This window comes from Phascolarctos cinereus, unplaced genomic scaffold, assembly GCF_003287225.1.
Source record: "Phascolarctos cinereus isolate Bilbo 61053 unplaced genomic scaffold, phaCin_HiC Scaffold_3;HRSCAF=262, whole genome shotgun sequence".
In the NCBI taxonomy this organism is placed as follows: Eukaryota; Metazoa; Chordata; class Mammalia; order Diprotodontia; family Phascolarctidae; genus Phascolarctos; species Phascolarctos cinereus.
Window position 1 is genome coordinate 190,008,920 of NW_027555736.1, and position 14,909 is coordinate 190,023,828.

The following is a 14,909-nucleotide window of genomic DNA, read 5'->3' on the forward strand; positions in this document are numbered from 1 at the left end:
ATGAACTGGAAGTTGGCACTGACATGGACACTCTTGGTGGGTCCATGGGGCCATGAAGGTGAGTAGCATACTAAGCCGGAGAGAAGTAGGGGACTGAGCATCTTCTAAGGAGTTTCCTTTTCTTTTTTTTAATGTTTTACTGATGTTCTTTTCATTTATTAACATCACTGTCACTTTCCATAGACTTTGTCCTCCTCCCCACCAGAACCCTCTCTTTCGACAAATAAATTCATATGCCTTATTTCATACCTGTTGTTAATCCCCTCTTTATCAAGGCAGGGATGTATACTTGACCTTCAAGTCTTTGGAACTAACAGCTGGTCACTGAATTGACCATTTTTCTTTTGCTTTACTTTGCCGAGGGCATCATGTAAATTGTTCTCCTATTCTATTCACTTCACTCTATATCAATTTATAAAAAATTTCCCAATTATCTCTCAGTTTCTCATATTTGTTATTACTTAGGGGCCAAAAATATTCCATTAAATTTATATACTAAAGTCTGTGCAGCCGTTTTCAAATCAACAGATATACACTTTGTTTCCAGCTTTTTTTGATACTACAAAAAGTACTGCTATAAATAATTTTGCATACATGGAACATTTCTTTCTTTGAATCCTTGGAATATATGACTAGCAGTAGATAGATTTAAAAAGATATGTATAGCTTAATGGCTTTTTTTTAGTGTAATTTCAGATTATTTTCCAGAATGGTTGGACCAAATCACAGTTCCACCAAAAGTACATTAGTGTGACCTTCTTTCCACAGCCTTTCTGATATTTATCATCTAGTCATCCTCGCTAGTCTTCTGGCTCTAAGGTGAAACTTCAGAACTGTTTTTTTTTAAAATTTTTTTTGATTTATCAACAATCACTTCCATATGCTTTTGAGTTGAAAATTTTTCTCCCTCTTCCTCCCCCCCACCCTCCCCAATATGGCGCACAATCTGATACAGGCTTTACATTTACATACCCATTAAACATATTTTCACATTAGTGAAGTTGTAAGTAAAAATTAAAACCAATAGGAGGAACCATCAGAAAGATGAAACAAAACTCAACAGAAGGTAAAAGTAAGTGATAGTGATTCGACTTCCATAGTTCTTTCTTTGGATGTGGACAGCATTTTCCATCCTGAGGCCTCTGGAGATGTTTTAGATACTCGTAATGCTGAGAAGGGTTCAGTTTAACAATCTTAGTCATTGCATAACATGGCTGTTATTGTGTACAAAGTCCTCTTGGTTCTGCTCACTTCACTCAGCATCAGACCATATAAGTCTTTCCAGGTTTTTCTGAAGTCAGCCTGTTCATCATTTCTTATAGCACAATAGTATTATTCCATTACATTCATATACCACAACTTGCTCAGCCATTCCCCAATTGAAGGGCATCCTCCCAATTTCCAATTCTTTGCCACCATAAAAAGAGCCGCTATAAATATTTTTGTACATGTGGGTCCTTTTCCCATTTGTTTGATCTCTTTGGGATATAGCCCTAGAAGTGCTATTGCTGGATCAAAGGGTATGCACATTTTTGTAGCCCTTTGGGCATAGTTCCAAATTGTTCTCCAAAATGGTTGGATTATTTCACAACTCCACCAACAATGTATTAGTGTTCCAATTTTCCCACATCTCCTCCAACATTTATCATTTTCCTGTTTTGTCATGTTGGCCAATCTGATAGGTGTGATGTAGTACCTCAGAGTTGTTTTGATTTGCATTTCTCTAATCAACAACGATTTAGAGCATTTTTTCATATGACTATAGATGGCTTTAATTTCTTCATCTGAGAACTGCCTGTTCATATCCTTTGACGATTTATCAATTGGGGAATGGCTTGTTTTCTTATAAAAAAAAATTTTTTTAAGGCAATCGGGGTTAAGTGACTTGCCCAGGGTCACACAGCTAGTAAATGTCAAGTGTTTGGTCTGAGCCTGGATTTGAACTCAGGTCTTCCTGACTTCAGGGCTGGTGCTCTATCCACTGCACCACCTAGCTGCCCCAGAGCTGTTTTAACGTGCATTTCTCATTATTTTTGATTGGGAACATTTTTTCTCATGTGGTTGTGATAGCTTGTATTCCTCCTTTGATGACTGCTTGTTCATATCCTTGGACTACTTATCTGTGAGAGGAATGACTCTCGTCCAGAGGTGGGGAACCTGCATTAAGGCCACATGTGACCTTCTAGGTCCTTAACAGAATCCAAAGACTGCACTTAAGGACCTAGAAGGCACATGTGGCCTTAAGGCCGAAGGTTCGCCACCCCTGCTCTTGTCCCTATAAATTCATGCAAATCTTAGTAGGGTCATTATCTAAGATGTTAGAGTTGAAGGTATCCCAGAGTCCCAGGTTCTCATCTCTTTTAGTCAGCCCGAGGATGCTTCAATTGCATTGCCTATCTTGTCTCCTTTATCCCTCCAATTCCTCCTCCATCCTGAAAACTTTGTGTTCTTCCTTTCATCTCTTTACTTCTAGAATTTGATTCTGGCTTGAGATAGGACAAGAATGACTAGATACAAGTAGGTCAAAAAAGGGTCTGGGGCTCAAAGTGACCTCAAAACTGAAGGCAAATCAGTTGTAAAAAGTGATTGACAAAAGTTTAACCTACTGGGACATCGTCATGCTACACTCCAGCCTGGTTAAGTTTTTAACTAGTCTTGCCTACTTACTGAAATATGGAGAATAGAGGGGAGGCAGATATGTGTGTATATGCAAGTACATATACACATGTATGTATGCATGTATATACACACACATTTATATGTATATATGTGGAGAGACGCAAAAAAAATTGAGATAAACTTGGAGGAACTAGAATTGTTTAGCCTAGAAAATAAACATTTGAAAGAAGGTTGAAAAAAAAAACAAACAGAGAGAGAGAAAGAGAGAGAGAGAGAGAGAGAAAGGGGCAGCTAGATGGCAAAGTGGACAGAGCGCTGGCCTTGGAGTCAGGAGGACCTGAGTTCAAATCAGGCCTCAGACACATAACACTCACTAGCTGTGTGACTCTGGGCAAATCACTTAACTCCAATTGCCCTCACTAAAAAAAAAAAAAAAGAACAATATTAAATATAAAGGTATTTAAAACACTTCACAATCCGGCCTTGCCAGTGTTCTTATACTTTACCCCCTTCCACGTACTCTATGATCCAGACACGCTGGCCTGTTACACATGACCCTCTGAATCCCTTCAGCTTTTGCACTGACTATCCCTATACGCCTTTGTTCCTGGAATGCTTTGCTCCTTCACCCGTGCCTCTTGGCTTCCCTGGAGTCTTGCAAGACTCAGCTTAAATCCCCCTTTCTGCAGGAGCCTTTCCTGGTTCTCCCAGCAGCTGCTTTGCCTTTTTCCTCTGAAGTCACTTTCTGTCTGCTCTATGTATTTCTTCTCTCTGCTTACAAATCTGCCTAGTTACTCACAGGTTGTCTCCTTCATTAGAATGCAAGCTGTTTGGAGGCAGAGACTGTTTTTACTTCGTATTCCCAGCACTTACCACTACGCCTGCCTCGTCTTAAGCCTTCAATAAATAAAGGCATGTTGACTGACAGACTCCTGGGGTCTCCAGGACTGTAATTCTACCTTTAGCTTCCCTGGGTCTTTCCTTCTTACATTGTCATCACCATCTCAATCCCTCTTTTTGACCTTGATTTTTCACTCTTTCACCCCTTCCCCTCTTCCTTTGGCTCTGACTTGTCGCCACTCTGATCTTTATCCCCAGTCTCTCAATCCTCCGCTCTGTTTTTTTGCTCCAACTCCAGCAGATGAGTCATCTCCCATATTGGCCCAATGTGTCGCATGTTTAGTGGGTGTGTGGAAGAGACAGTTGGGGAGGGAGAGGGAGAAAGTGGGGGGATTGTTGCCAAGAGTCAAAGAAGAAACACCTGCTAATAGAAGCTCATGCCTCTCCACTGTTCCAGGTAGGTAAGCAGGTGAATTCCATGTCTATACTCTCATAATTTGGGGTGAGGATCCTGGCAGTGGACCCATTATACCTCCTGCTTAGTAGGACCCCTCCCATTCTTTGTCCTAGGCCCTTAAACTCATCTCCTACTGGCCAAGAAACTATTCTTGCTTCCTACTCTTCTCTGCCCCAACCACCAGGTTTTAGAGAGGAGTGGAATGGAGTCAAGGAGACAACAGACATTTCAGGGGAGGTGGGGTGCTCAGTAAGGATTTGGGGGTGAAGTCATTAACATGACCAGCCCAGACCCCAGTCCCTCCCAGGAAATGGGAGAAGAGCCAGGGCTAGAAAAGGCTTCAAATGCCATGGTCTCTCTGACCCCCACCCCTGCTCTGGGCCAGATCTGTGAGCGCCAACCTTCACCCCACCTGATGACACCCCTATGAGGAGGTTGAGGTTATAATGAGGTGACATTTCCTCTCTCACCTATGGGGTGGAGCTGGGATCTTCCCTTTGATGTTACTTTCTATGACCTTTTAGTTTTATTTTGAATTGAAACATGAAGTAAATTGTGCACTTCCATATAGGTTGTAGAACAGAAAAAGAGGACTTATTTACATTAAACTGTATGGGTAGCTTGCTTCCTTTTTAAAATGTAAAATCAGTTCAACCTATAGCTTTCTAATATTGCTTTTTTGGAGGCATGAGACTGCTATTGTACAGTTCCATCCCATACTGTTATGCATTGGCTATTTCTCAATGCCTCTTCCCTGCCCCTCAGCCCTTAGAAAGCTCTCTCTATGTCCTCTATCTCTGTGTTCTTGTGCCTGACACTTTTCCCCCCTCCCTCTTTTCCTTTTGTCTTCACTGCCCCAGGCAGGCTTTTCTGTAACCTGGTTTTCCCTTTTTGGTTAACAATTCCTCTTTATTTGACTTTTGGGGATTGCTTGCCAGGACTTGCCTTAGGCACCCAGCACGCTCCAAACAGAGGTGTTGATCTGGATATCTCTCTAGGCCAGGGGTTCTTAACCTGGGATCTTTGAACTTTAAAAGAAATCTTGATTACTGTATTTCAATATAATGAGTCCTCTTTGTAATCCAATATATTTTATTTTATGCGTTTAACAACATCATAGAAGCAGCTTGATGGGGGCACTGGAAGACCTTGACTTCAAATCTGGCCTTAGAAACTTACTAGCTCTGTAACCCTAAGCAAGTACCTTAACCTCTGTATGCCTCGGTTTTCTCATTTGTACAATGGGGATAATAATAGCACCTACCTTCCAGGATTGTGGTGATGATATAATGATATAATGTTTGTAAATCTCTTTGTAAACCTCAGAGCACCTTATAGATGCTAGCAATTGTTATTCTCAGAAGGTGTCCATACCTGCCAAGGGGTCCAAGACACAAAAAAGGTTAAGAACCCCCAGTATAGGCCTTCTCTCTTCCATCTATTTTCCATCAAACAACAATTCTCCATGTGGCCCCCGGCTTGGATCCCCCTGCTTAGATTAAAGTGTCCTACTTGCCATTGCCATCCTCTCCCGAACAGACTCCCTCCACTACATGCCCGCCATTTTGCAGGTGCCCGGAGCTCCATTTCTTGGGAAGTACAACGATTCAATGGCTGGTACAACAATCTTGCAGAACATAGATGGGGTAGCAAAGGTAGGTGGGAAGTAGTCTGAGATAGGTTCCCCAGGACCGGGGCTGATCAGAATGCAGTAGAGGGATTTGTGGAGCCTGAAGGGAAGAATAGAATGAGTAGGAAGAATTGGGAGAGGGTAAGAAAGGGGTGATGAAGATTGGACAGGGAAACTCTTCCTTGAGAGGCAGCTTGGGATAATGAAGTCAGGAAGACCTGGATTCAAATCCCAACTGACACTAACTAGCCCTGTAAATGAGCCTCAGTTTCCTCATTTGTAAAATAGGAAAGTTGGATTTGATGGCCTCTAGGGCACCTTTCAGGTGTGTATCCTAGGATCCCATCAATACCTATCTGTATAGTAGAGGGGTCCCTGGGAAGGGTTCTGGGCAAAGGGCAGATTTTTGGTCACTCAATTGACCATGTTCTCTTTATCCTCCCAGGCTCCCGACTACGGCGTCTGGTTCCTGCCACTTATGCGGATGGTGTGTTTCAGCCATTGGACGAGCCCCACCTCCCCAATCCCCGAAATCTCAGCAACGCCGCTATGCGGGGTCCAGCAGGGCAGCCCTCCTTCCGGAATCGAACAGTGCTAGGGGTCTTCTTTGGTGAGAGTGGGCAAGCGAGGGAGGAGGGTTAAAGAGGAGCAGGGGTAAGGTTGAAAAGAAAGAAGGCTGCTGATGGGGGAGGAGAACGGAAAGAGATTGGTGACCTAAGGAGGTTTCTAGGAGGTGGAAGGAGATAAGAAGGGAAGCAGATGAATTCAGAATTGGCTGGGAGTTGGGGTGTGTGTGTGGGGGGGGGAGGGCGGAAAAGGAATCAGGTCATCAGATCTCCACCCTGAGCGGGAATTGTAGATTCTTGTGGGAGTAGGTGGGAACACATGGGAGGCCCTCTCATGTGATTTCGCTAAAAGGCTGGGAAGGAGAAGATTTTCATTCAGAAATTAAAGATGAGCATGGTCCTGTGCCTCTGTGGCTCTTTAGGGCCAGCTCAGGGATTGTGGCCATCTAAGGAAGCTTAGGAATAGTTTCCAAGAGGAGAGAGGGACTTAAGAAAAGCTTATTAGACCGACTCTGGGCCTCTCTGGGCCTCAGTTCTCTCATCTGTAACATGAAGGAGTCAGAGTTGAGAGGCAGCTAGGTGGCCCAGGTGGACAGAGCTCTGGAGTTGGAGTCAGCAAGACCGGAGTCTGAATCCTGATTCAGACACTTAGTGTAGCTATGTGATCTAGCCCAATTGCTTCTTTTTCCTCAGCCTCAGTTTCCTTACTCTGTAAAAGGAGGTTGAACTTGGCCTCCTTCCAACTTTAAATCTATGATCCCGTGGCTAGGTACTACATTTGAATCTATGATTCTATCACCTAACAGATACAATTTCATTCAGTTAAACATTTATCAAGCACCTACTACATACAAGTTGTCATTCAGTCATTTCCAGTTGTGTCTGGCTCTTTGTGACCCCCATTTGAAGTTTTCTTGGCAAAGATACTTGGCAAAGAAAGGTTTGCCATTTCTTTCTCCAACTCATTTTACAGATGAGGAAACGGAGGAAAACAGGGTTAAGTGACTTGCCCAGGGTTACACAAGTCGTAAGGGTCTGGGGCCAGATTTGAATCTAGGAAGATGAGTCTTTCTGACTCCAGGCCTGGCACTCTATCCGCTGCACCACCTCGCTCCCCCTACTATGTGCAAGATATTGTGTTAAATATGAGGGATCTAAATCAACAGCCTAATTTTTAAAAAGGAAACTGAGGTTCAGATTCTGAACGCTAGCCTGCAGGAAGACAAAGAGCCTGCCTTGCTGCCCTTCTTGGGCCCAGCCCAGCCATGCCAGTCTCTTGTTCATGGGCTCCATGAGGGAGGGCGCCCTAGTCTCTTTACCCATCCACATTGCCACTGAGGTTGGGCAGGCCCTTCCTGGGCAAGCTTCCAGCTGGCATGTTGGAACCCATGTTGCCAACCCACTGGCTGGGCAAACTCACTGGGCACCTCCCTGGTTGCCAAGGAGAGGATCAAACCAGGAATGACAACAGCATGGACAGAAGGGATTGGTCCAGAGATGGGGCTTCAGGGCAAAGGAGGTGGGGGCATGAACTAAACACTGTCTGTCTTGGGGAAGTGAGTTTTCAGAAGCTCCAAGAGAAAGCTTGGTAGGATAACAGCTGACTTCTAGAGAGCACTTTAAAGGTGGCAAAGCACTTCAAATGTGCCATCTCATTTGATCCTCCAATGTAAGCTTTGTGAGATAGATGCTGCCATTTTACAGATGAGGAAACTGAGGCTCAGAGAGGTTAACTCACTTGCCCAGTGTCACACAGTAAATATTTGGCATGGGAATTGAACCTATATCTCTCTGACTTCAAACACAGAGCTCTATCTGCTATAACAAGATATCTCTGTAGGGGGCCCAAGTGTGTAGGGTGTGTCAACCAAGAAAATCTTTAGTCTTCTTCCTTATGCCTTGGCTGACTGTCCCTCCCCCAATCCTTCCCTGTCTTCCAGGGTACCATGTCCTCTCAGAAGTGGTCAGTGTGGAGCGGACAGGCTGTCCTACTGAGTTCTTGAATATCCGTATCCCAGCTGGGGACCCAGTGTTTGACCCCGGTTACAAGGGAGATGTGGTGCTCCCGTTCCAGAGAAGCCAGTGGGACCCAGACACTGGACAGAGTCCTAGCAACCCCCGGGACCAGGTGAGGTGATAGGAGGGGGTCAATTTGGAACTAAGTGAATATTAGGAGGAGGAGGTTGGGAGTAGCTGTCATCAACACCCTTTTTTCCCCCAAAGGAGTGAAGCTCATTGGGCCACTACAATAATGATGGGGAGGGGATTGTCATTGGCGCTGTCCTGTTGGGAGGGGGGCAGGATATGTGCAATTTCTCAGGCTCAGAGACCGACTGTGGTATATCCAGCTGGGTATTTGACTCATCTGCTATCACCAGCCAATGCTTCACCTCCCCTTACGTGTGTCACTATCCATAGACGAATGAGGTGACTGGCTGGCTAGACGGTAGTGCCATCTACGGTTCCTCTCATTCCTGGAGTGATGCACTGAGGAGCTTCTCTGGTGGGGAGCTGGCATCAGGGCCAGACCCGGCTTTTCCCAGGGACACCCAGGGAACCTTCCTCATGTGGACAGCACCAGACCCTTCCACAGGGCAGCGTGGCCCCCGAGGGCTATATGGTGAGGTCTCCAGGTATCTGGAGGGGCAGGGCAGACAGAAAAAGGTTTAAGGGGAGGGTAGGTTAGTGAATGACTGTGGGCCCATTTGAATCTTGGGATTAACGAGGATTGGGGGGAGTCAAGTGGGAGTTGGGGATCAGCACCTCAGTTAACGGAATCACCTTCCTCCCCTCCTGTTGGTTGTAGCTTTCGGGGCCGAGAGGGGGAACCAAAACCCATTTCTGCAGGCACTGGGTCTCCTCTGGTTCCGATACCACAACCTGTGGGCTCAGAGGCTGGCTCAGGAGCACCCGACCTGGGGAGATGAGGAGCTGTTCCAGCATGCCCGTAAGAGGGTCATCGCCACCTACCAGGTCAGCCCAGGGGCTGTGGTGGGTGTGGTGGAAAGAACACTGGTTTGGGTATTCTGAGAACTGACATCCTAGGAGTGGAGCTCTGACACTCTTCTAACTGGTCATATAATGTCAAGTTACCTTCTCTTCAGGCCTAAATTTCCCAACCTAGTGAAGGTGGGAGATGAGATAGACACTAAATTCCCATGCAGCTTTAAGATTCTGGGTCCCGGGGGCAGCTAGGTGGCGCAGTGGATAGAGCACTAGCCCTGAAGTCAGGAGGACTTGGGATCAAATCTGGGCTCAGATCAGACACTTGACAGTTACTAGTTGTGTGACCTTGGGCAAGTCACCTAACCCCAATTGCCTTAAAAAAAAAAAGATTCTGGGACCCAGAAACCCACTTCTGTCTCACAAGGCATAAGAATACTTCTTAGAGTAGGCACACAGAACAGCTAGGCGGCAGATAGCCTCGGAGTCAGGAGAATTCAAATCAGGCCTCAGACACATACTAGCTGTGTGACCTTGGACAAGTCACTTAACCCCAATTGCCTCCATAAAGAAAAATAAAATAGGGACATATCCAACCTCATCCTAGGGTGAGTCCTACCAGAAGAGAGTCTTGACCAGGGGCACCCCTACTCTGATGGTGTATGAAAATATTCCTTGTCTTCCACAGTAAACCCAAGCTTCCTCTGTACTTCCCTCTTTCTAGTGAGAGCACCACCATCCTAGGCACCCAAGTTCACCAATTCCTGGTCATCTTTGACTCTTCCCTCTCCCGAACCCCTCACAGTCAATCCATGGCCAACCCTTGTCCATTCTAGCCCCCCAGCGTGATGCCTTCTATCTGTGTCCTTCTTTCCATCATGTGGCCAGTGAACTAGTCCATGCTCTTCCCACCTCTTGCTTAGATCTTTTGCAGTAGCCTCCTGTTTCTAGATCTCTGTTTCTAGTCTCTCTTTCTGCCAATTCATTCTCCACCAACTGCCAAAATAATCTTCCTAAAGCACAGATCTGACCATGTCACTCCCCTGTTCAAGAATGTTACCTGGCTTCCTCGAGTCACTAGGATAAAATATAGTTCCCTCAGTCTGTCGTTTAAAGCCCTGAATAATCGGGCTCTAGCCTGCTTTCCAGGCAGATTTCACACTTACTCTCCTCTGGGCCAGCCAAGTGGGCCTACTTGCAATTCCCCAAACTTAGCGTGCCATCTGCCACCTCTGCCTTTACGAAGGCTGTCTCCCATGTGGTAAGGCACTCCCTTCTCAGCTCTGCCTTTTAGAATTCTCAGCTTCCTTCAAGGCTTAGCTCAGGAGCTGCCTTCTGCTGAAAGACTTTCCTGACCTCTCAGAAGCTGCCAAGGCAGTGCGGTAGACAGATTACTGAGCCTGGAGTCAGAAGGAGCTGGGTTCGGGTGTGACCTCGAACTCTAGCTGTGTGACCCTGGGCAAGTCCCTCAACCTCTGTAACTGGCAGTTACCTCCAAGGGTTGTTGTGAACATCAAATGAGACAATATTTGTAAAGTGTCTGGCACATAGCAGGCAGTTTGTTGTTCGGTTGTGACCCAGTTTGGGGTTTTCTTGGCAAAGATGCTGGAGTGGTTTGCTATTTCCTTTTCCAGCTCGTTTTACAGATGAGGAAACTGAGGCAAACAGGGTGAAGTGACTTGGGGAGCTATATTAGAGCCTAATCAGAAAGAGAACAGGCTATGACCAAAGGTAAGAGGCAGGAATGACCCTTCCTAGGGACTCCCCTACTCTATAGACAACGATTCCTCAAAGGTTCTCCCAAAATAATGCCCCACTGCTTTCTTTGTCCCCTTTTCTGTCTCTGTTCTCCTCTCTTCTCCCCATTCTCCCCACCTCCTGCCAGAGGCCTAATACGCTCAGGACGCATATTGACACTTTTTCTGCCCATTGTGGAAAATTGTTTTGTTTGCCTGTGAATAGTTGTTGCAAGGGTGTGGTGTTTTTGTTTTTGTTTTCAATTGGGCAAATTGGAGAGAGAAAAAAAATCTATTTTCTTTTATCAAAAAAAATTAAAGAGACAAAGTACTTGAAGCAATTTAACAAGCATTACTAAGCAATTTACTTAGCAATTTAAATTTACTAAGCAATTTAAAGAGCATTTACTGTATGCAAAAACATTGTTCTAAGAACTGGGAATGAGGAGGCAAAAAATGAAAACCGATTCCACTCCTCTCTCCAGCGCCCATAAATCTCTCTCCTGTCTTTCTCCTTCGGTCAGAACATCGTTCTGTATGAGTGGCTGCCCAGTTTCCTACTGAAGAAGACCCCAGAGTATAAAGGTGAGATGAAGCAGGGTGGGGTTGACATCCAGTAGGCACGAAGGAGTGAGCATGGACTTTGGCTGAATCTGGCTGGGGCATGGACAATGAACCCCAGGGCCATATTGCCTCCCCCTCCCCCACCCAGGGTATCGGTCATGCCTGGATCCCAGTATCTCCCCCGAGTTCCTGGCAGCCTCCAAGCAACTCTTCTCCACTATGGTGCCCCCTGGTGTCTACATGAGGTGAGGGGAAAGGCTGGGATGGGAGGGGCTTGTGATGAAGAGGAGTAATCAGTTGGTCTGTCAACAAGAGTTTATTAAAAGCCTACTGTCTGCTAAGCGCTGGGGCTACAAAGAAAGGGGGAAAAGGCAGGGAAAGGACAGAGCAAAGAGAAAAGAGACAGGAGGATGAATATGGAAGCAGAGCATCCTCTCTGAGGCCCAGTTTCCCGATTCTCAGATTTTAGTACCTCTACTTCTTCTAAGCAACTATGACAAGAGATTGAAGTTGTGGGAAGCTCCCTGGGGGAGATGTCTTCAGGACGAGAGCTATCCTTTCTAATGCTCCAAAGAGGCAAGAGCTGGGGACCATCAGCTGGAGGACCCCTGGGGTAAAAAACATTCCTCCTCCTCCCCCTGCTTTAGAAATTCCAGCTGCCATTTCCAGGAGGTCACCAGTGGGGAGTCAGGAGCCTTCCCAGCTCTCAGGGTCTGCAACAGCTACTGGAATCGAGAGGTAAAGGAATACGATGGCTGGGGAGATGACTGTATGTTGAGGGGAAGGTACCACTGGGGGTGGCAGCATTGGGGGAAGCTATTGGAAAATGGAGAGGCTGGAGGGTTGAGGATGGGTGGCTAACATGTCATGAGAAAAAGGAAGGCCACGGGCAGCTGGGTGGAGCAGTGGATTGAGCTCTGCTCTTGGAGTCAGAAGGACCTGAGTTCAAATCCAGCTGTGTGACCCTGGGCAAGTCACTTAACCCTGGTTGCCTCACCAAAAAGCAAAAAAAAAAAAAGGAAGGCAGTCTAGAATGACCCCAACCCACCTCCATTCCACAGAGAAATCCAGGTGGGTGGGATTAGTCTTTCCCAAATTCCCAGCACTCCTTGATGTTGTCGTTGGTGGTTGTCCTTTATTCTCTAAGAGGACCAGTGACATCACTGGATTCCTGTAGAGCCAGTTTGAGACCATGGCCCCTCTTCAGCATCCTTATTCTTGATCACTCACAAAAATTCTTTTTATTGGCTAGACCTGTGGTGAGTCCCCATTGAGTTTCTGTACCAACACAAGGTAGCAACTTCTTTGTAACTTAGGGTCTCAGAGGGTTAAGTGACTTTACAAGAGTCACACAACCAACATATGGCAAAGGTGGGACTGGAACCCAGTTCTTCTGGACTCCAAAGCCAGCTCTTTGTTTGCTACTTCAAGCTCTTTTTCTCCTCACAACTTAGTGAGATTCTTTTTTTTTTTTGAGGCAATTGGGGTTAAATGACTTGCCCAGGGTCACACAGCTAATAAGTGCCTGAGGCCAGATTTAAACTCAAATCCTCCTGACTCCAAGGCTGGTGCTCTATCTATACTACCACCTAGCTGCCCACAACTTAGTGAGATTCTGAAGCCTGAATTTCTAAATCCAATGTTTTCCCCCTGACTCTTTCCTATTCTCTGTGCTGTTCTGTGCCTCAGTATTTTCTTGCTTTTCTGCTCCTCCAATGGTACCCAAGGAAGAGATGGAGCATAGGACTATAGACTTAGATTTAGTGCTAGAAGGGACCTTCATTTTACAACTGAGGAAACTGAGGTCTTACTCAAGCTTACACAGACAAGTATCAGAGGCAGAATTTGAACCCAGGTCTTCTGGCTCAAGACGAACCCAATACTCATTCCTTAGGTGGCCTAGGATGATCTTCTGCCCCAGTATCCATCCATCCAAAAGATATAATTTTCATATATATCATTCCATGTGTTCCTCATCCCAGTGACCTAGTGAGGTTTGTTCAGCCAGTATCAGAAATCCTGTTTTTGGATGAGGAAACTAAGGCTAAAAGAGGTTAAGGTATTTACCCAAGGCCATACAGTTAGTGGCAGACCTAGAATTAGAATCTTGGTCCTCTGGCCCTTGTCACTATACTATCCGGCCCCAAGCACAAAGTTTAGAGGACATTTAGTGTACCCATATTCTCTTACTTTGATGTCTCTATCTGATGCTCAATAGCCCTGGCTTTCGGCCAGGTGTTACAAATCCTGGCTGTGAAAAGAGCTTGCAGGGAAGGGCTACCCTGACAACTTGGAACAGGAAGGAGTTCAAAGGAAACCTCCGAGACAAGGGCTGTCTTTTATGGAAAAACTGATCCCTGGTATGGAGCAGTACCTTCTTTCTCCAAAGAACCCACCAGGGATAGGAGGAGTTTCGTCTTCCTAGACAGAGTGTAGAACAGCAGGGCCAGGTAGTAAGATGGTCTGTGGCCCCATCATCTATTCCTCTTCTTTGCCCCCCTCCCCAGAACCCAAACCTACGTAGTATCCGGGGAGTGGATGCGCTGCTTTTGGGCATGGCCTCCCAGATTGCTGAGAGAGAGGATCATGTGATAGTGGAGGATCTGAGAGGTGAGTTGGTCTCTCTTAGTACTATGTCTTTATCCCTCTTCCCATCGCCAGTCACCTTGACTTATGTTTTGCTACTGGACCAATGGCTCGGGAGGAGAAAGTGAGGCTGATGACTTTGTCCAGCTCTGCCTCACGTAAATCCAATTCACTAGCAAGTCAAGGCATCACCCTCCTGTTGTCATTGATTGATTCCTCTCCCCCCCCCCCACCATCCCAAGAACCTCAGGCCCAATTTGCCCAGGTGTGATAACCCCACCCCAGGAAGGTACTACTGAGTCAAGTCCCTTTTCCCTACTCTTCCCAGTTCTCCCAACACAACCAAGTTGATGAACCATCCCATGGCTGATACAACAGTCTCTACTGGTAGGGGATTATGAGCCAGGCACAGGACTTGAGGGCTAGGACCTGGGTCTGGTGGAGGTAGCTCAGTTGGAGCTAATTAACAGGCCTGAGAGCTGGGAAATTAAGGTTGGGAGTTTAGAACCTGGGGCATGGGCTGGGGCTAGAACCTAGTATAGGGTTTGATCTAGGGAACTATCTCATTTCCAGATTTCTGGCCAGGGCCACTGAAGTTCTCTCGTACTGACTACTCAGCAAGCTGGTTGCAACGAGGACGAGACCTGGGACTGCCCTCTTACAATCAGGCTAGGGTAGCCATGGGATTAACCCCAGTCACCCGGTGGGAAGATATCAACCCTGACCTTTCCCAGAGGAATGGCACTGTGAGAATGAAGTGGAGGTTGGGGAGGAAAAAGGGGTGTGGGAAGACTGAGGGAGGGCTCAGGAGACCCAGCGAGGTGGGGGGCACTAGGAGAAGGGGCATCTTCAGGCAGTTCTATCTATCTGATTTCTTTCCCAACACTGCACAGCAGGATTCCAGCCAGGAGCAGCCACGGTGCTCTGCCCTGGGCCATACAAGGTCCTCTTTGTCCAGATACAGTGGG

At 46.4% G+C, this 14,909-nt stretch overlaps 1 protein-coding gene across 1 annotated transcript in view; it reads left to right on the forward strand.

Moving 5' to 3' along the window:
• DUOX1 (dual oxidase 1) overlaps nucleotides 1-14,909 on the forward strand; it is a 59,913-nt gene continuing 45,004 nt past the window's right edge. Inside the window, exons 1-11 of the mRNA XM_078151387.1 lie at nucleotides 1-58; nucleotides 5,488-5,571; nucleotides 5,992-6,156; nucleotides 8,053-8,240; nucleotides 8,531-8,732; nucleotides 8,919-9,085; nucleotides 11,316-11,376; nucleotides 11,504-11,600; nucleotides 12,003-12,093; nucleotides 13,863-13,965; nucleotides 14,515-14,687. Coding sequence (XP_078007513.1) covers nucleotides 1-58; nucleotides 5,488-5,571; nucleotides 5,992-6,156; nucleotides 8,053-8,240; nucleotides 8,531-8,732; nucleotides 8,919-9,085; nucleotides 11,316-11,376; nucleotides 11,504-11,600; nucleotides 12,003-12,093; nucleotides 13,863-13,965; nucleotides 14,515-14,687 — 1,389 coding nt within the window. The remainder of the gene's footprint in view (nucleotides 59-5,487; nucleotides 5,572-5,991; nucleotides 6,157-8,052; nucleotides 8,241-8,530; nucleotides 8,733-8,918; nucleotides 9,086-11,315; nucleotides 11,377-11,503; nucleotides 11,601-12,002; nucleotides 12,094-13,862; nucleotides 13,966-14,514; nucleotides 14,688-14,909) is intronic.